At 36.5% G+C, this 20,968-nt stretch overlaps 1 protein-coding gene across 4 annotated transcripts in view; it reads right to left on the reverse strand.

Annotated features, from left to right (window-relative positions):
• Nucleotides 1-1,051: 1,051 nt before the first annotated feature.
• The window catches only part of cep295 (centrosomal protein 295), a 117,211-nt gene continuing 97,294 nt past the window's right edge, over nucleotides 1,052-20,968 (reverse strand). For all 4 annotated transcript variants that reach the window (XM_051927056.1, XM_051927054.1, XM_028800436.2 and 1 more), the window contains exons 28-33: nucleotides 16,946-17,113; nucleotides 13,823-13,928; nucleotides 4,896-5,081; nucleotides 4,457-4,565; nucleotides 2,733-2,832; nucleotides 1,052-1,253 (exon numbers count right to left, since the gene is read on the reverse strand). In XM_051927056.1, the coding sequence (XP_051783016.1) occupies nucleotides 1,212-1,253; nucleotides 2,733-2,832; nucleotides 4,457-4,565; nucleotides 4,896-5,081; nucleotides 13,823-13,928; nucleotides 16,946-17,113 (711 nt within the window). In that variant the 3' untranslated portion in view covers nucleotides 1,052-1,211. The remainder of the gene's footprint in view (nucleotides 1,254-2,732; nucleotides 2,833-4,456; nucleotides 4,566-4,895; nucleotides 5,082-13,822; nucleotides 13,929-16,945; nucleotides 17,114-20,968) is intronic.

A 20,968-nucleotide genomic window follows, 5' to 3' on the forward strand; every position in this document is an offset into this window, starting at 1 on the left:
GAGATGTTCAGTTGGGTTCAGGTCTGGGCTCTAGCTACATATTCTCAGAGCTGTCATTAAGCCACTCCAGTGCTGCCAATGATGAGTCACAGAATGAACACTGGCAAAAGCATCACCCAATCAGGTGCAACATATCTACAGCTTTAACTGGACTAAAACTAAACTGGCACTTCATATATTACTGTTATCGAATTGCATGCACACTCTTATGCTTGGCTATGTGATTGAGCCCTGTAAAGGAGCAACATACCAGTATGTGTACTTTTTGCCTCATACCCTGCTGGGGTAATAATGCAGGTATTAAATATATAGTGTTATGCTACTTGTTATTTCAAAAAGTAATCAGACTAAGTAACACGTTTCTTTGTACATGTTGCACTGCACACTCGGCTCATTATGTCATGCACATAAATGTAATGATTTATGAAATACAGAGATTTCAAAATAGGAAAAGGAATGATGCGATCACAATTTATTTTTACCAATTTTGTTAACCTTCAAAGCAGAATACATTAAGGAAAATGTAAGGGAGCTTTCTGAACCTCTGTCGTATTAAAGCCTTCATATTACAGGCCAGCTCCGGCACTGACATTTGACTATTAAGGGTAAACATCCATTGCCATTGTTCACCATAAGCTTAATGCACACATATTGCTCTGTCATATCAGTCTGACTAAGAGCACAGCCAAGACCCAATTTCCATCTGACAATACTCAGCTCAATTTATTGCTTTGTTGAAAAGGCAGGGGGCATCACTCTTGTGTGAAACGAGTCAGAGTTTCACCTTCACCAATTCTTCTGTAATAAAATTTGAAGGCGCATAAAGGTAATTCCATACTCGCTTAGCACAAAATGACATGTAGCATTTTGAAAGGCTTGATAAAGTTGTTTCCAAGATCTTACACTAGTACATTTCACCATATTCTGAAGTGTTGTGTATCACAAACAAGTCAATATTAGCATCACAGCTATCATCACAGCTAAATCTGAATACACCATTCCTCTCCCACATAACCAGTTAAAATAAATCTGCAACACAGTTTATCATTATACATATTTACATTTATTAGCAATTATTTTCACGTCAAGATGATTAAAACAGGAGAAAAAAACAACTTCTCCAGCCAATATTTACAAAACAATCCAATAAATAATGAATATAAAAAAGGAAAAAAAAAAAAAGGAGTAGTTCTTCCTGAATGTGTCTGCCATCAACTGTGGTTCTGTTTGTTTCTACATTTCTGAAGAATTTTCTGTGGAGAAAGGAAAATAAGCAGTTAAAGACAAACTGCTTGGATATTGTGAATAAGCAGCGTTTCAAACATATGAGTCTATTTTTAATAAATTCCTGATTTATTTTTTTGTTAAGTAAGCACAGTCTATCCTTCAGAAGTAACTGTGCACTGCTCATAAAAGTATAAGCAAGCAGTGTGTTCTTTGGAGATGAACTGCAGACTCAAGAGCAAGTGAGAGGATCAAGCAACAGGTGTAGAAAGAACACAGTGTGTGGAACTGAAGGCCAAATCTCAATGCAAAGGAACTGGATGGCCTACAACGTTCACAAAGTCTGAAGAAGCATAACTGTCCAAATATTGTCAATTTCAGAGCTACAACACACATACAGATGAAAGGTTTGGAGTAAAAAAAATAAAAATAAAAAAATAATACAGTAATATATACAGCACTATCAAAGGTTTTTACGACTGCATAACATCTCAATAAATAAGACAACAGAGGCCTCATGCACATCAGGGCTTAAAATAAAATGCTTCTTTAGTTGTTTTAAACATTTTGTGCTTTAGCAAAAGTATTTTGTTCTATTGCAGATATCACCCTACTTTATATCATCATGCATACACACAGTGGGGCAAAAAAGTATTTAGTCAGCCACCAATTGTGCAAGTTCTCCCACTTAAAAAGATGAGAGAGGCCTGTAATATTCATCATAGGTATACCTCAACTATGAGAGACAAACTGAGAAAAAAAATCCAGAAAAATCACATTGTCTGATTTTTAAAGAATTTATTTGCAAATTATGGTGGAAAATAAGTACTTGGTCAATAACAAAAGTTCATCTCAATACTTTGTTATATACTCTTTGTTGGCAATGACAGAGGTCAAACGTTTTCTGTAAGTCTTCACAAGGTATATATTATATATATATATATATATATATATACCTTGTGAAGAGCATTAAAAAGGAGGAAACCCAGCATCTGGTGATGTCCATGAGTTCAAGACTTCAGGCTGTCATTGCCAGCAAAGGGTTTTCAACCAAATGTTAGAAATGATTTTATTTCCAGTTATTTAATTTGTCCAATTACTTTTGAGCCCCTGAAATGAAGGGATTATGTTAAAAAAATGCTTTAGTTGCCTCACATTTTTATGCAATCGTTTTGTTCACCCCACTGAATTAAAGCTGAAAGTCTGCACTTCAACTGCATCTGAGTTATTTCATTTAAAATTCATTGTGGTAATGTACAGAACTAAAATTAGAAAAAAGTTGTCTCTGTCCAAATATGTATGGACCTAACTGTATACACACACACACATTATATATATATATATATATATATATATATAATATATATATATATTATATATAATATATATATATATATTATATACATACATACACACACACAGTGGAATATTAATCTGACGGATTATTCAGTAAACCAAGTATAACTACTGTATACAGTGATGCAGGCATATACTAGCAGGACACCTACTTTTTGAAACTCCTTTGCCTTCTGACGATTTTTAGCATAAGCTTCCTGCCGCATCTTCATGTCTCTCTTCTGTTTTACTTCACATAATTGATTATACAACCTATAAATTGAGCACATTTCAGACATATTAGATATACATCAAGGACTCTTGCTCTTAAAATAACCTAATGAGCTCCCTAACCATGCCTAGGTTCAACTGATTATAAATAAGAAGCATAGACAAGATATGCGATGCATTACCCAAAATCATACAAATTATGTTCAGTTTTTATCTGAAGCCTGCTGTACTTTAAAAATCAATTTACAAATGAGTCACTGATGTCAAAAATAGAAAAAAGCTTTTGTTTAATTATCCCTTATGTAGTTTTTCTTGAGATTAATTGAAAAAAAAAATTTAATTACAATATAAAATTAAAGTAGGGAGAATTACAGGATAAATGACTAAAGGCCCTGTCACATTATACAACTTTTCAAAGATTTTTCTGTCACATGCTTTATTTATATAACCTTAGGGAGACAGCGGCAGCTATGGTGTGTTCCCGTGTGAGTGACAGCGTGCAAGTCTGACATACCCATTGACTCGGCCCAACCAGTATGTGATTTATCTTGACAAAATAGAAAAAACAGGTTTGATTTGGTCTAAAGTTGTGGGGTAGGTTTGTGTGCACGCAAGAGCTGACAATCACTGAGTGCTCACCTAAGATGTAAAAATGACATATAACACAGCTATAAGGAATTAAAAAAACAAACAAAAAAAAAAAAAACCACAGGAGTCCTATATCTTATGTTGTATGTTTTAAACATCTAAACATCTTTAAAAATAAAGAAAAGCATAAATGGTGCAGACTGAAGCTCAACTTGCTGAACCTACAAAGCCTGGCTGTCAGAAAAAGTGGCCAATTCAGGATTCTTTGGAAATGTGAAACTCCGCTGGAATACTGTCACATAGTCTAATGTGATATTCCTTGCAAATTCTGGTCATGTAATCTGAAATGCTCAGGCAATGAGATCAGTAACTGCAGTTGTCAAGTTTGACACTCGATTAGACTGCAAGTCATATAATGAGACATCTGCAACTAATTGAAAATGATATCTTATTACCCTCCCCATGTTTTTAAAAAATACTTAAAAAAGAGGTTAAACAAAGTCTAAATTTCCTAAACAAAAAAAACATTTAGAAATCGTTCTTACAAATGTGGACTTATAATAAAAAAAACAAACTTTTTTGGTAAAACGGGCAAAGAAATGCACTAAAGCCTAATTTAATTTCTAAGGACTTGTATTAACATGGTTTGATATGGAAACTAAGCTGACAATGGATTGGGGGTAACACCACAAACAAATCTGTGCTACCATTTCTACTTCTAAAAGTCAGAATCTGTCATTCTTTGGATTCCTAAACTATACTTACAAAAATATCCTTGGTTAATACTTGGACATCCAGCTTAATAAAAAGATGAAGGTTCTGTGTGCCTGTTCAGTTGCTATGTCTCTGTCATTCAAAAAGGTGGTGCATCACAAACATTAATGCTGCTGTTACAAATCCCATACAAAATGGTATACAACAGACATGTGCATTACATGGTGCACTGGAAAGGTTAACACCGAGTTCAGCGTTGATTATTTAGATTTCAACTAGTCTTAAGACGGGTAGAACAGCTAGTAATATATAAAACTACACCATTATTAAATTATCCTGAAAGGCTAACATAATTTGTACCCACCTTTCAGTCCGCTCATACATTTCTGCCTCTGCAGCTTTTCTTTGTTCTGGAGTGTTCACTTTCACTTCACCAACCTTAGTAAACTTTCCAAGCTCAACTTGCTTGACTGCTAAAGGGAGATGCAGAAATAGGGCATACTTTATAAAAAGATTTATACCACTTCCTTGCAAATGAGTTTATAATTGATATAACAGGAATATGAACAAACCCTTAATCCACCATATACATAAACATGACTTACAGACTATGCCTCTGTTGCAGTGCTATGCTGCAACTGCCTCTGACACTTTTGCTTTTGTGTCACTTCTAGGAGTGCAAGCAAAATGGTCCACTTTAACCCACATGCAACCCACCCATTATTTCTGAATAGAAACATTAACACTGATTTTGAATTTAAATGTATGTTGGGATATATAATTCCTAGGTAAACATGGATTACCAGTACACTGAACTTGGCCTTCTCTTTGAGAGTGGACATCTTTAATAACATTTGGAGGTTTTGAAGGTCTGTCTTTATTTTTGATAGCCTGAACCCTTTGGGCTGATCTTCTCAATGTTGCTGCTTTTTTCTGTTGAAACATCTCCTGAAGGTTCATGGATGACGAATGGGAGTTTAAAAACCTCACTAAACAGAAAAGCAAAAAAAAAAAAAAAAAAAAAAAGGTTTATTTTCGGATAAAGCAGACAATGTACAAATGTTGCATTATTTGTACCTCCTGTTGGATTAAGAAATGAATTCAAATCAGCTAAAAAGGAAAATGAGCATTTTTAATATGAAAATAAACAGTTGTTTGTGTCATCCTTCCTACAGACATGTCAAATTATGCAGCACAAAAAAAGCCAACGGAGTTTCTCTCTCAATATATTAATGCTTGCTCATGAAGAAGGTTAGTATAGCTGAAGCCACAAACTAATCCAGTGTCAAAATCTGGCAGTTCATAACTCCAGCCACATCAATAGAGGTCTGAAAGTAAGCATTCCTGTCACTGGGTAATTATTGACTTGGGAATGCTTTTTCTCTCCTGGGGTCTCATTAAAAGTAAACAGCAGGAGACAGAAAAACACATAGGAAGGAAGCGCATTATGATGCAGAGTTTAGGACAAACTGTGTGAAAACACATTTACTTTGGCTACTTGCAAAAGCAGAGACAACTTGCAACAGAAAAAACGTATTTGCTAAACATGTTGGATGGGTATGAGCTCCATTTATCATCCGATTTCTTTGCAAATGGGCAGAAAACTAGTTGAATGAGAAATGCTTAATAGAATACTTTATTATATACAATCGTTCTACACAACCTGGCCAAACTTTCCCTTGTTTAAGCTCTTCCCAGGATCTCTTTTTAATTAACCTTAAGCCTAATTTTATTAGAGCAAAACAGAGTTTTGCTTTAAAATTTAAAATAAACCATGAGAACAGTATATTTAAAAAACATACAATGGAGTAACATGTGGTTCAAGTCCCGCATAGGGAGTAGATAATAGCTATTAGAGCTGGGCGGTATGAACAAAATTCTATATCACGGTATTTTTCAAAATTATACTGGTTTCACGGTATTCAACAGTATTTTTTTCCCCCATGCATGAGTGGATGTTAACCACGTTTTCCACTGCAATTACTGCAGTAGACTGGCTAAGAATAACCTCTGTCATTAGAATTGTACATTGTACAAAAAAAAAAACCAAAAAAAAAAAAACACATTTTAATGTGCACACAAGTATTACTACAGTTTTGCATGGTCCCATAAAGTGATAGTTTTCAAGGGGGTGGCACTAATGAAGAGAAGGAATCACATTGCATGACAGTTGCAGTCAAAATATAGAAACTTTTTGTTGAACAAATTTTGCAAACAACTTAAACTATAATTTTGACAACATATTTTCAACCATCTAAAGAGCTATTTAGACTTAGTAAAATATCCAGAGGTGCTTGTCAAAAGTTGTATTGCACTGAACAGGTCTTAGAAAAGGAATGAATAGTAAATATATTTTGTAACCCAACTACACTTTCTGTTAATGTTAACAATCTCTGTCGACTGACACGTCAGCTATATGGATTGTAATGGCATTGGTTATCTTGATCCACCACTTGCTTTTTTTTGTCATAGGCAGTATCTCTAGCAAACGCGTCTACAAGTGACGTCTGACTCGAGTGTCCTCTAGCTTTTTCAGTTTTAAATAAGGACGTGGAGGGTGACAGTCTTAGTTCCATACATTCATGGTACTTCAAAGCATGTGTGTGGCTAAGGTGGTACAGCAAATTACTTGTGTTGCCGCCTCTGGCGACAACTTTAGCTCTACAGCATTTGCAATAAATAGTTGTTTGGTCCACATCCGACCTTTTAAAGCCAAAATATCTACAGACACGGCTCCTTTTTTCAGCAAAAGTTCTTCTGTGTCATCATGTTCAACTGTATCGTCTGCTACAGCTTCAGTTTTGGAATGTTCTCTGTCCATTTTCACCACTCAAAAGCTCCACTAATGCATGTACTCCTTTGCATGCGTGTTTAGCGGTGTAGAAGTGAAAAGGGTACCCCCTTAAACAGTTTCCCGCTGTGCCATGTTCTGAACATTATTTAGGCAATTTAAACCGGTATTGTGGTATAAGAAAAATCCATATCATAACAAAAATAAAAAATGGTTTTCGGTATGAACCGGTATACCTCCAAGCACTAATAGCTATTATGCAATAGTGGCTCAGGCACTGCATACTAAACCACAAGGCTTGTGGCTCAGCTCCTGCCTGTGTCTCAAATGTATGAACTTGAGCAAATCATTTAACTTGCCTGTGGTCCAATTATAAAAAAAAAAAAAACTAGCTGTGTAAACCCATGCTGTAAAAAGCCTAGGGTCCTATAAACTATTGAAATTGTCAGAAAAAACTGAAATGTAGACATGTCAGGTAATTGACATCTCTCTCCAAGGAAGTTTTGCCGACGTTATCACCTCACTTGTGTATTAGTGGTGGGAGGAAAAAGTAAAAAGGATACCGTTTTGCCGATGTGCTTGCCTTGCTTGTGTATTAAGCGGCTAAGAAAGTGTCCGGTTCTTCCAAAGTTTCGTTTTGCCGACGTGCTTGCCTCACTTGTGTATTTCCTTAAGTGAGCTTCTGTTTCCTCAGAGGTGGAGCCCTTACCCCGACTCCACCTCTCATTTCCGGGCCGGACAGACACACACACACTTCCATGCATAGACAATGCACACATAATTGTGAACAGCTGTAATATTCTGATTTTCTCACACTGAATTAAGATGAAGGCAAGATATAATAAAGGAAACTGATATATTCAATAGAATTGATTTACTCTTCTCTTTATCTGAATGAACACACTTTGTTTAGCAAATGACCGCAACAACTCATTCAACTTACTGTCAAGGTAGGCCCCCAATGACTGAAACCCAGAGGCATTTTACGAAAAATATACAAAATTAAATTTTATCTTTTCGATATTGTGAAAGTAACAAAACTGAGCTCATTAATAAACTCAGCATTGCATACAATACTCTGTTTAATTTTCATTAAAAAAAAAAGAAGCAACAAGTAATTTTAGGTGAAAATATGAACATACCAGTCAATTGCTGAATTTGCCTTTCAAGATCCCAGATTCAGCCACCAATACCTAATAAAACCATGTCAATAATAGCAGGCAGCTGGCCATCAGAGATGCAGCAGAAGCAGTATGTCACAGGCAGGGTGGAATTAAAGGGTTACAGTGGCTACAATAATGAGCTCTGCAGAATGAAATTTAAGTGAATTTAAACGAGAGACCTGCAGAGTGACCAATACTGGTTATGCTGAAGAAGTATCAAACTAGAGAATGAGGGAATGATCCCAATAATAATTACTACATTTAAATGGTGCTTTCCTAACTTACTCATAGCGCTTTACACATTTAAACAGAAAGGAACAGCACTGAAGCAAAATCTGTTCCTGTAGTGCTGGGGTCATAAAGTTTGGTCCTGGAGATCTGCAGAGGCTGCTGCTTAATTAGAAGCCAATCCCTCCAGATAAGGAATTTATCAACTGTTATAGCTTGTTAGTGCTTTCACTCTGCCACTCATGTGTCTTTTCTAAGAATATCATCCAAATGATTTGTAAACTCAGTACAGATCAGTAATTATCAGACTTTCACTTTTTCCATTTGTTTAATAACATATATGGAAAGATGATACTTCATGATGAGCATACACGGAGTGGTGGCTCTGAGGCGAAGGATCTGCGGTGGTATCCGGAGGGTTGCCAGATCAAATCCCCATTACTGCCAAAAGAAATACTACATTGCTGGGCCCTTGAGCAAGACCCTTAACCTGTAATTGCTCTAGGGGTGCTGTACAATGGCTGACCCTGCGCTCTGATCCCAAGGGGTATGTGAAATTCCAAATACAAGAAATTGCATAAGGCGAGAGAGAGGAAAAAAAACAAAGTAGGATCACATTTTCTTCAGTTCATTCCTGAGTGTCCACTGTGGCTGCAGGTTTATGGTCCAACTACAATAATAGACTCATTTTATTAGCAGGTCTTTCTCCATCTCTAATTCTTCATTCAGAAAAACAATTTTGAAATTTACTTTAGTAGGACATTTAAATATGTTTGCATTTTGCAAAATTTTTAAGTAGTTGCCCTTTTACTATTAAGTCAATTCATTTATGTAGATTTGATTTCTTAATTGAACGACAATTACCAAACAGCAGAGGAGAAACCAGATCAAATGATACTGAAAGGCTGCAAGTTATAGACAGTGTGCTCATTAGTAAGTGATGGCCTAAACAACCACACCAGGAAAAGCAGAATGAAAATCTTGGCCATGATGATGAAAAAAAGAGATCACTAAATTAATCTGAAGTGACATACATAAATGCTTTCTGTATTCCAATTAAAAAAAAAACAAAAACAAACAAAAAAAAACAAACCCAGATTTGTAATATGTGAATCAACCCCAAAGCACAGAAGATGGGGAGAAAACAGCTTGCTTAGTTAAGAAGGACTCCAATTAAAAACAGAAAAACAAACAGTTTGGGCACCAAGTGAAGGAGTTAATGGAGGAAGCATATGGATGAGCTGAGAGGATACGGTCACAAAGTGCATTTTAGGGGCTCCTTTAGAACTGGGAGTTTGGGGATTTGCTAGTCAACACTGACTTAAAATTTTACTTTATTTTTTGAAAGACTGCATTCATTATTTTTCTTAGCATTTGCGCACAATAAAATCTGATAGGTACACATGCCCCTATTTTCTTTTGTTCCACTAAACCTAAAACGAACACCTTTCAGGGACACATCATCAAAAACATTAAAGGAAACAACTGATGGTAGAGAATCTTAACAAGCAAGTTAACCAGAATTACAAAAATGTAGGCTGATCTATATTTACTTCTAAGGCTCTCCGGGATCGAACCTCTGAAGCCCAGCTCTAGTGTATGGCATGGAATGTGCATATACTACCTGTAACATACTACAGTACAGTTTACTAAAAGAATTATGGTAAAGTGGAATGTGAACAAGGGCAGGTGCCTTTGTATATTTAAAAAAAAAAAAAAAAAAAAAAAAAAAAAAAAAAAAAAAAAAATGGAAGGAGGCAAGCTGTACTGTTTTCCATTTATTCAATAACATTTTCACTTGTTCTTGCTCACTAATCCTGTTAGATCATTGGGAAATTTCTCCACATGAGCATACACTAATGAAAAACTTACCATTAGCAACAAATTCAGAGAGTTAATATCATGGCAATAGTTTTAGGCTTCTTTCACATGGATGCTGGAAAGGACCCTCAGCGTTGTAAGTAAATGCTGATGTAAATATAAAACACTGATGTAACGGAGCAATTTAAAAATCCCTTTGCTCAGATTTAATGGTCACCTTTTGGAACCTGACTCGCAATTTGGATCCACACCCTGAGAACCACTATCATAATTTTCCAACTTTTCAGGTAACATTAGTCAGCCTAATAGATACCTAAAATCAACCATGCATACATCCATCATCAGTGATACAACACTCTGGCAAAAATTATGGAATCACTACTCTTGAAGGATGTTCATTAGGCTGTTTAACGCTGTTGCAAAAAAAAAAAAAAAAAAAGGAGAGGAAAAATTATGGAATCACCTGGGGCCTCATGTATAAACGGTGCATACACACAAAAATGTTGCGTAAGAACGTTTCCATGTTCAAATCATGATGTATAAAACTAACTTGGCGTAAAGCGACGCACATTTCCACAGTATGCGTACCCTGTCGTACGCAAGTTCTTCGCTCGGTTTTGCAGACTGGCGGCACCCAGCGTCAAAGCAGTGTTACTGTTCCAGTGTGGTTATCCTTTCATTTTTTTGATCCACATACACTGAAATTAACTGCATATTGTTTATTAGTTTAATGTATTCGATTGTAATTAACCTGTAACAATATAATGGTGCATAGAATGGTCAAACTATTCCAAATACCATAACTGCTTTAGCGTCAGATCATCTTTTTCCATATTACTCTCACTGTACCACTCGGAGTAGTTATATCACTGTATCCGAGTGTGAATCACAGCTCTACAGCAGCTGATCGGAAAGAGAATTATCGGTATACACTATCAAGCACACGCTGCCTCAGCTGTGCGGTCTATTGAACTGCTCTCATATGACAAACGCTTCAGAGTCTTTCCTGTACGGACCTCACAGTTCAGAAAAAGTTTCATCCCAAGAACTCTAAATGCACTCAATGAGTCCATCAAGTGCTCCTTGTAGAACTGTTTGTACTTATAAGTACAATTACCTCAATGTAAACATGTGATACAGTTATAATATTGCACAACCTGAGCCACTTTATTAAGCACGTATTTACATATGATGATGATGATATTTTTAAGATGAAATGCAGCAAAATATGTTTATTATACTATACAGAAAAAACTAACTACACAGTGCCGCAGCGCTAGCTAGTTTACAGATTGTTCCTGCCTCGCGCTGTATTCTTGCTGGTGCTGACGCAACACTGGAAGAATAGATGGACAGAATAATTAAACACGTACTACGAAGATATTTCGATGTTCCTTAAAAGTTCTGAAGAATCTGCGTTCTAAGCTTACAAGTGGCTTAACATCTATTACAGAGCGGATTGTGTGGTGATTGGCTATTTGGAGAAAGAAAAGTAAGGATAGGAATTGGAGGTTAGTATGTTTGAAAGACAGTACTGCTGCAGTAAATTATTTCATCGAAGGTCGCACACGGCGCAGCAAGCATCCTGCGTGAGACATGAATCACTGCGCCACCGTGTTCCCATGTTTAATAACATGCTTCAATTCCTATCATCATGAAAATATCACGTATACATCTCACTATTTTAATTTTTCAGAGAGCTGTAATATTATGAATGTAATGGATTCTGTGTGCTGTCGGAGGAAGAGAAAGCCTGGAAGCACATAGTGATTCACACACATAGAGCACATAGAAGATCAAATACAAAAAGAATTTAACGTGCCACTTTAGTTACGATGGGATTGAGAAACTAGTATATTAAATGATTTTAAGATGAAGTTTATGATGTTTTACTTTAATGACAAAATAAACTACGTAATTAAAGTGGAAATTTAGAGATTAAAGTTGGCATTTCATGCTTTTTCCCCCACTGTGTGCCTTTTTTTTTTCTCTGTACCCTAATAAGCTTTCATATGACACTCAGATGGAGGGCTAAGACTCACCTTTTCACGGCGACTTTGATATGTGACAACTTCTTTTTTATTTCGGGTACTGTGCGACTTTGTGAACTTGAGCTTTCGAGTTTATTCGACACGCTATGTCACTTGATCAACTTCCTTTTGTTGTTTATACCACTGTTTAAACCAACAAATATTAAGTTTCTCCTTGCCTCCACTTGGTATTCTCTGAAATTCTTCTATTTTCCCTCTTGCTTTTGCCATTGCCTTTTCACAGAAGGCTGAGCTTAAGGTCTATTTATATTGATTTGCATATTCAAAGAGACATAATTCTGGGAGGAGTTGGTGCGCAACAGAAGGCACGTGCGTTACTTTTCACGCTGACCGGGATTTATGGAGTGGAAGAACGTGGAAGTTGGCGTTTGCACAGATTTATGCATCTGGATTTTTTTGTGCATAAGCATATTTCCGATTTTGTGCTTACGTCATGTTATAGTGCAAATTCTACGCGCGGCATTATGCATGAGGCCCCTGGCGATTTTGATTTCTAAAACAAATACCTGCACAAGTTTAAACAGGACAATTAGTCTGCAGTTAAGAGAATGCTTGCAGTCCTTAATGAGCCGTTGCACCTGGCTAACTGACTGGAATCATGGACCCAACAAGAGAACTGTCAGCTGAAACAATGGAAAGGATTATAAAACTCCTACAAAAGGTAATTCAACATAGAGTGTGGCAAAAGATGTTGGTTGTTCCCTGTCAGCTTTGTCTAAAATTTGGAGCAAGTACAAACAAAATGGAAAAGTTTCCAATGAAACATATAAAGATGACTAACTAAAGAAAACAAGCACATTTCAACACTCAATGATAATGGGGTTGCATGTCTGGTAAAGGACCAGGAGAGATGTCAAATCATTACCTCTAGTGAATGCACAGGTATACATTGAAATTTTGGACACTTTTCTCATTCCATCAATTGAAAGTAGGTTTGGTGAAGAACTCATTTTTCAGTACGATAATGCATCTTGCCACAGAGCAAAGAGCATTAAAACTCTTCTTCAAAAAAGGCATATCAACTGAATGATATGGCCAGCAAACAGTCCAGATTATAATCCGATTGAAAAATTTATAGTGGAGGTTTATGACAATGCTCCACCCTTCAAAGCTTATCTGTTAACTGCTCTATAAGAAAGTTGGAACCAGATTAATAAAGAAATATTAGTGAACTCCATGCCTGAAAGAATTGAAGCTGTCATAAATGTCAGAGGAGGTGCAACAAAGTACTAATTGTAATTTTTTGGGTTAACGATTCAATAATCTTTTTCCTCATCGTTGCGTAATTCCATCATTTTTTCATGAACTTAGTCTGAACAAAAAAATGTGCCACTACAACAATTTCAATTAATTTTTCTGGAGAATGTTTTATCATGCCAGAATGTTAAGCTGTTAAATAAAATACCTGTCTCTTATCTGTGATTTAATTATTTGCAACAAAGTAAAGCAGCTGAATGATCATCCTCCAAAATTTTTGCCTGAGGTTGTATTACATCACTCTTTGAATGCAGAATTGTGATGCGTGGTGCCATAGAGCCAATCATTCTTGTGTTTTTGCAGTCCTTCACAAAATCAACAGCACTAATGCTAATCAAAGGGAGTTTGAGGTTTATGGGTGAAGCCTTGGAAATCTGCAAGCATGTAAACGGAGGAAAAAAAAGGACAGGTTTTTCTACCTTCAGCAGACGATGTTTTTTCATTTGTGCTAGACAAACTAGTCACGGCCTCAGATACAGTGTGGGCAGAATCCTTTATTTCTGCAGGCAAATCTGCTGAAGTTTCCTATAAAACAAAGATATAAAATATTTACTAACAGTGGCATAATATGGGCTTTAAATGTTTAATGGAATAAGCCATCCAAAAAATTACATAGTTTGTAGTGATGGTCAAGAAAAAAATTTAATTCCATGTTTTCATCGAGAATAGAGAGAAAAAATGTTTACAATAGAAGCCGATGGAGACCAAGGCTATGTGAAAAACATCCATATAAAAAGAAAAAAATAAATATCACATCACTCGTATCACATTATCTACATGTTGGTTATCCAGTTCTATACATAAAACAAGCAAAGTGTATGTTGTTTTATTAAAATAATGCTATGTTTCCAGAATAATCAGTACACATTATAAACAAAAAACTAATTCAAAAAGTCATTCCCATGAACCTTTAGACAGGACTCTTAACCAAGGAATGAGGAGGCGAGGCATGTCTTCAATTCAAAAAAGCATTTAGTTTCCTGTTTATAACATGGATTAACCTTTTTTTTTTATTTCTGGAGTAAACACAAAAAAAGCAAGTGTTCTGCATATTTTCAGCACACAGCTGGATAACGAACATGTGGATTACTTTTTTCCTATGGATATTTTTCACATTGTTTGCGGATGTTCAGCACTGGTCACAACTGGCTTCTATTATACCATAAACCTTCTCTCCATACAGCATGAAATGATGAGATTAAAAGTCTTCCCTCGAAATCACTACAAATTACTTGGAGTAAGTAACATAAAAAAATATTTTTTGGTAGATAATTTAAAACGAGCTTTGAGCAAAACATTATACAGCAGTTAGTTTGTGTGTTTTTTTGGACCACAAATGCAATGACAGTTTTCTGTAACAGGACAACGAAACATCCATACCATATAGACTCTTTAAATAATTGCCTTGTTAAGTGGTTTCATCCATAAGATCAGCAAGGAGGAGTGGTTGGGGGGTTAATGCATTAAAATTGATTTAAAATTTTTTTGTACAAATAAACGGAAGTTCACATGTGTGTCATTATGGTTACAGTGACAGCATTATAAATAATGCAAATTTTAAAACACAGTGGACACAAGCAAGAGCAAACAATTAAGAGTAAGGTGCAAACAAGCATTATGCCTTTTATTAACAAAATGTTCAAGGAAATCAAAAAATGTTTGTTTTTAACCTCCACCAGTGGCAACAGTCATCAAATAATCCAAATAGTTAAATCCTCAAGATTTAAACACAGATAGAATCTTCTCTAAAACCTACAATGAGCCATGACATGCACCACTTAAATCATGTCTCTGCTGCTTACCAGACAGGTGTCTGCTCAATCAGGAAGGATGTTTGCCAACACATACAGTACACCCTTGAACCAGATCCAGCCCCATGGCATTCAACAAAAGTGACCCAGCCTCTTGAGTGCTGTCTGCTTGCTCCTCTGGAGCCATCTCCCGACCACTTGCCTCCACAGTCTTACATCTACATGCCACTGATTCAGATACCTTCTTCACTTTAACTTCAGCTTCCCTAACCCCCCTACCCCAACCCCATCAACACATTACTTCTCTCTCTCTCTGCTCAACCATCTTTTATACTTCAGTGGGCACAGGTGCCCAATCATGTACTCCAGAGAGTGCTAAGGAGGGAGTTGGCCAACCTGCACGCATCTGTGCGTGAAAGCATGCTCCACCAATTATGTCATCAACACTCTGGGGCCGCTCATCCACCCTATGACAAGCACATACGCCGACACCATGCACTACTATTTTTAATTAAAACTAACACACCACCAAGGACCATGATCACATTTTACCACAGTGACAGGATCCTGTATAGTCAGCTACTTAGGACCACATTTGGTTCCAAGGACTGGTCGTAATTCAATCTGGACATAAGATAGACTGGTATATGTATTCACACCTTACCGTATATAGAGTACTGCATAAGTACCTTAAGTCATATTGTTTGTTTTATATTCCTTTTTACCATCATTCTTAGCACATTGTGTAGATTCTCTTTTTTCATGTAATTTTTTTTTAATACTGTATTTTGTTATTACTTTTGGTTGCATGGGTGCCACAGCTTTAATAGCTTCACGAATCCTCTCTTTGTCTGGGTTATGTTACATCATCAGTGTGAGCCTCACCCAGTGTTCACTGTGTTAACTGTGAGAGGAGGAATTGTACCGGCAGAGTTTGAGCATTCATATATTTTCTGCTTTAATATTTCAGCCTGTTAATAATAAACATTAACAGATAAAGGAGTTCAGTGTGGTTTCATTACCACTTCGTGGCAGTTTGCATAAAGCGACATGTCTTGAGTGATAATCCAGAAGCTTCAGAGGTTAACTGGATTCAAAGCCAGCGCATAGCAGTATAACACGTGTGGTGAACTCCTGTTACGATGGGATAATTTAAAGTCACATGCGATCACATTCTATTTCTTTCCTCCCTCATACTTCTTGATCCCATTCATTTTTGTGTCAAGATGAATTGTCTTTTTTTTCCTGTAACTGTAAGAGAAATTTATCTGAACTAGGTTGAAAATGCTGCAAATAATGAATTGAGATCAAGATGAATGAGTCACGGCATATGGAGCTGGCGTGACAAAAACTGTTGTATGTCCGGGAGACACGGTAGCAGCCGTAAGTCAATTTGTTGTAAGATGCACTCGTCAGTAAGTCAAGGACTACCTGTATACATTTTTAAACTTCTACAGGTGATGAAGTATAGTAAGTGCTAGCTACTGCATTAATGTTTTCAATAAGAACCCATGGAACATAAATGGAAGCTGATAAAAAATATCATGCATATTTTATAAAATACTAGAAAGTATTTCTTCTCTCAGATAATATAAATATAAACATGTTGCCATATGAAGCAAAAAGTAACTTCTACAGGGAATCTGAAAAGTAGCTGAAAGAATATTTTTTACTAAAAAATTTATTATGACTAAAAGTGCCAAATAGCAGGAAAAAAAATCAGTTAGCATTTCATTAGTAATGAAGATTCTTGTTGCTAAACATATGAAATAAGGTTATCCTGCTGTATACCTTAGGTGAATGCACCAACCGAGACCCCTTGCTTAGATTTCCGGGTATACTGCCATTGTCTTTTGCATTTTCTGCTTGAAGGCTATTCTGTTCCAGCAGGATGGTTTCATCAAGGCTTACTAAGGTTAATTCAGGCTCCTCCAGGATCCCTGCCCCAGAGTCTGTTTCCTGAAAGGACAAGAAACATCAACCTCAAAAAATCGATTTAATGATTCAAAACTGAAAAGGACTAAAAGAATATTGGCAAGACAATATACAGTTGATACTATATATCTATCTATCTCTATTATGTGACGAGACAAGACTTCTTCCTGCGACAAGACGTGATCTTTTGAAGAGAGAGGCAGATACTTTCACGTACCGCGAGACGGTCAAGTCACGTCATACTTACATTCTTTGGAAGCAAGTCCCGTGATACATATGCAGAGCAGGTTAGAGATAAAGTAGGAAAATTCGAAAGTCTCAAAAAAAAAGAGCAAAGATTGCAGTAGTTTGGGTGACATCCGATAAGTTTTGTATAATTGTTTATTAGTAACACTCTCCAAAATATCATCTAGCATCCCGGAATAAATTTGAATGTTACAGCACACAGATTTGTTCCTTTCTTGTGCCAGGTGGAGATGGAATAGACAACTGTTCCCCACAACCCCGAACACAATCCTGTTAGATAATGGATAGATGGTTTAAATGGACACCTGTAGACATATCCATTGCAATCAGAGAAGGAATGCTGTATTAAAAAACAGTCTTCCCATCAAATCTCACTTGCTGAAAGTCTTTTTTGCCTTCCTGCTTTATTAAAATAATCCATGTGAGATTTAAAAGAAATTAAATTCAAGCCCTGTGGATGTTGCATTTTAATGCATTACTTACCATTCTGATCTGAATGATTAAAAATGAGTAACAAATGTACATTTTTTGGGGGAGTTGGAGACACTAACAGATATGCCCAATGACTGAAGCAATATGCTTTGGTAATAGAGATTTTTTTGAAGCATACTTCCATTGTAAATGCCACCAAAAAACATTGCCAAAACCAACATGCACACACATTACCCGTACAACTATTTACAAACAAAAGACACGCAAGACCACAAAATCCTCCAACAGACACTATATACTCAGTTATAAAGTCTTTTACTGTCAGCAAGGTGATGTGATCCACATGTACTGGTATGTTACCTGAAGTTTGAAAGTAAAACAGGAATTTTCCCATCAGGAAACTGCTTCAAAAATATGATCAAGAATTAATCCTACTGGCAAAATGTGTAGAAGCCCACTCAGACCTTCTGTGGCACACCTCTTCCTTGATGAGCACCACAGAACTCAACCTGACCTTTACTATTAACCAGGAGTGTAAACTCCAAAGTTTCCACTTGTGTCCTTCCACTGTCGCAAGCTTGCAAGTTTATATAGCTTCAAGCCCAGAAAAACAAACAAAAATGATAAAAATCTGAATCCTTGCTTAAGGGCACAGATCCCCACTCAAGAATCTGCATCTACATAGTAAAGACATATGAGTAACCATTTATGCACAAGGTGTCCCATTAACAAAGTTCCAGCATATTTCAAAGTTTTACGAGTATGTTGCAATAAACCCCACAAAATCAATCAAAAGCAACAATGGCATGTTTATATGCCAAAGTGTATCTTTTAAAAAAAATGTTAAGTTTTAATATTGTTTGCTCTTTCATTAGTACAAAATGCAAATTACACACACGTATGCCACGGTGAGCAGTGCATCACAACTGAGTGAATCCACCTTTATTAAAAATCCTACCTATGTTGAGCCACATTTTGAGAAAGGCATATTAACACTGGATAGCTAAGATACACAGCATTCTGTGGATTTGTAGTTCTCTATGAATGGTCATTCATAAAAGTAATAAAATGCTTATGTGACAGCTCATTGTTATGCACAGTTACGCACAAGCTTCTGTCAGAAAAGCTTCATGTTCTATCTGTGTTCGTTTTCTGAGCATTGCTATTCCAATTTGAACAGTACAGGCTCACCGCAAGTGACAAATGAGATCTGTTCCCAAGTCTGTCTTTAAATGTAAGTAGGTAAGGTTTGTAGGTAAGTCAGAACAGGTACATAGGGTTCTTATTTAGTGAAAAATAAGTCAAATGCTTGTTTTAGTATATATTTTACTTTTCTAAGCATGTTAAACACTTAAGGTAATTTGGTGTATTTGAAAGTGTTTATATAATACAGTAAAAAAAATAATATGGTACTTACTGGAGAGAGAGAGAGAGAGAATGAATGTGAGTGTGTTGGTATTTTGATGTCTTGCATACCAGAACAGGCATTTGTGAGGAAACAATACAATATTAATAACAATGATACAGGAGAAAATGATGGCAAAAAGTGCTGAAGATGATGGGCTTGGTATTGGAGAGGAAGGACCTAATACAGGAGAGCCTGTGCTTGATTCTGCTGCTGGAGAGGATGGAGGTCACAACTGGAGTCAATTTCTTGAAGTTGGCATCAAGGAAGATTTTGTTTTAGAGTTATTCCTTTACTTGTCATAAATGGCCTTCTTGTAGCCGAGGCCCTTGGTAACTATGAAAAACTATGATGAACCTCTCTGTATTAGGATCTTGCTCTTCTAACTTTGCCATATCCGTCTGAATGAAACAAAAGTCTAAGCTAACTGCTTTGTCAAAAACATTTTTTTCATGTCTGGAGTTTTTCTTTTTTGGTACCAGCCTTCATCCTCACATGCTATTATCAGCTAATGCAGTTCTATAAGGTCTTCATTGGCCAGTTTTTCAGCATGGGAGTTTAGCACCTGCAGTGGGTTGGCACCCTGCCCAGGATTGGTTCCTGCCTTGTGCCCTGTGTTGGCTGGGATTGGCTCCAGCAGACCCCCGTGACCCTGTGTTCGGATTCAGCGGGTTGGAAAATGGATGGATGGATGGAGTTTAGCACTTCTACAATATCAATTTCACAGATGTCTAAGTGTAGTTGATTACTAATATCAACCACATCGTGCCTGGATTCAGCACTATCGTAAGCTATAAACCCTTGAAAAGCTTGTCACTTCGCACTTCTTTCACATCTGACTGCTTCACTTCATCCCAGGATTTAGCAGTATTTTTGATGGCAACATAGTTATAATTCCACCAAAACACCCTTAATCCCATCACATCAGCTTGAGTTGTCCTAACTGATTGTGAGAAAGTACCCAATAAATAACAGTCCTTATGGAAGCTCTGGTGACTCCTTAATCCATTGGGTGAAGCAGTGATGTGGTTTGAGGGGTAACAATTCGACCTTTAGATGACCTTCACACCAATGTGCTTGAATGTCTGGGTGTGTTGTAAAACACAAGGAGAATCTTGAAAGGATTTTTTTTTTTTTTAAGCAATAACATTAAACAGCAGGGACAAAATAGTTCAAGAACCAATCTTCAAAGATGGCGGTTGTAACCAAATCCTTTGCATTTGCCTTCCAAATAACAGGAAGAGGTACCTTAATGATTTAGCAAAGTGCCCTCAGATTTAGGACACGATAAACTGCCAAAGACTTGAGCTTGAAATACCCAAATGTGTTACTTCCAAGCAATAATGTTAGCCTGTGCTTTGAAGCCTTATGTCCTAGTGCACATCCATCTTTCTAAATGTCCATTCAAACATTCTTTCCAAAATAAGCCAGTCCTGTCTACATTAAATATTTGATTTGACAAATAACCTCCCTCGACTATTTTTTTTTCAAAATTGCAGTAAATTCACTTGTAGCACTTGCGACTTCATCTTGCACATTTTAGAAGTCTGTCTTCACTTTGAAATGATTAAAACAACCCATACTCAGAAAAAAATTAAATTACTATCTCCTTTACTTCCTACACATGCAGCTTTTAAATCACTGAAAAGGGCTTCAAGTCTTTTCTTGCATTAGTAATGCTAATAGACATATTACACTGATTTTGATCATCTAACCAAATAAACAGCCTTTCCAAATTAATAATTAATCCATTGCATTGCTTAACAATAACTATGGCTTTCATTGGGGCTTTTGCA

The sequence above is a fragment of the Erpetoichthys calabaricus genome, chromosome 4, assembly GCF_900747795.2.
Source record: "Erpetoichthys calabaricus chromosome 4, fErpCal1.3, whole genome shotgun sequence".
Classification (NCBI taxonomy): Eukaryota; Metazoa; Chordata; class Cladistia; order Polypteriformes; family Polypteridae; genus Erpetoichthys; species Erpetoichthys calabaricus.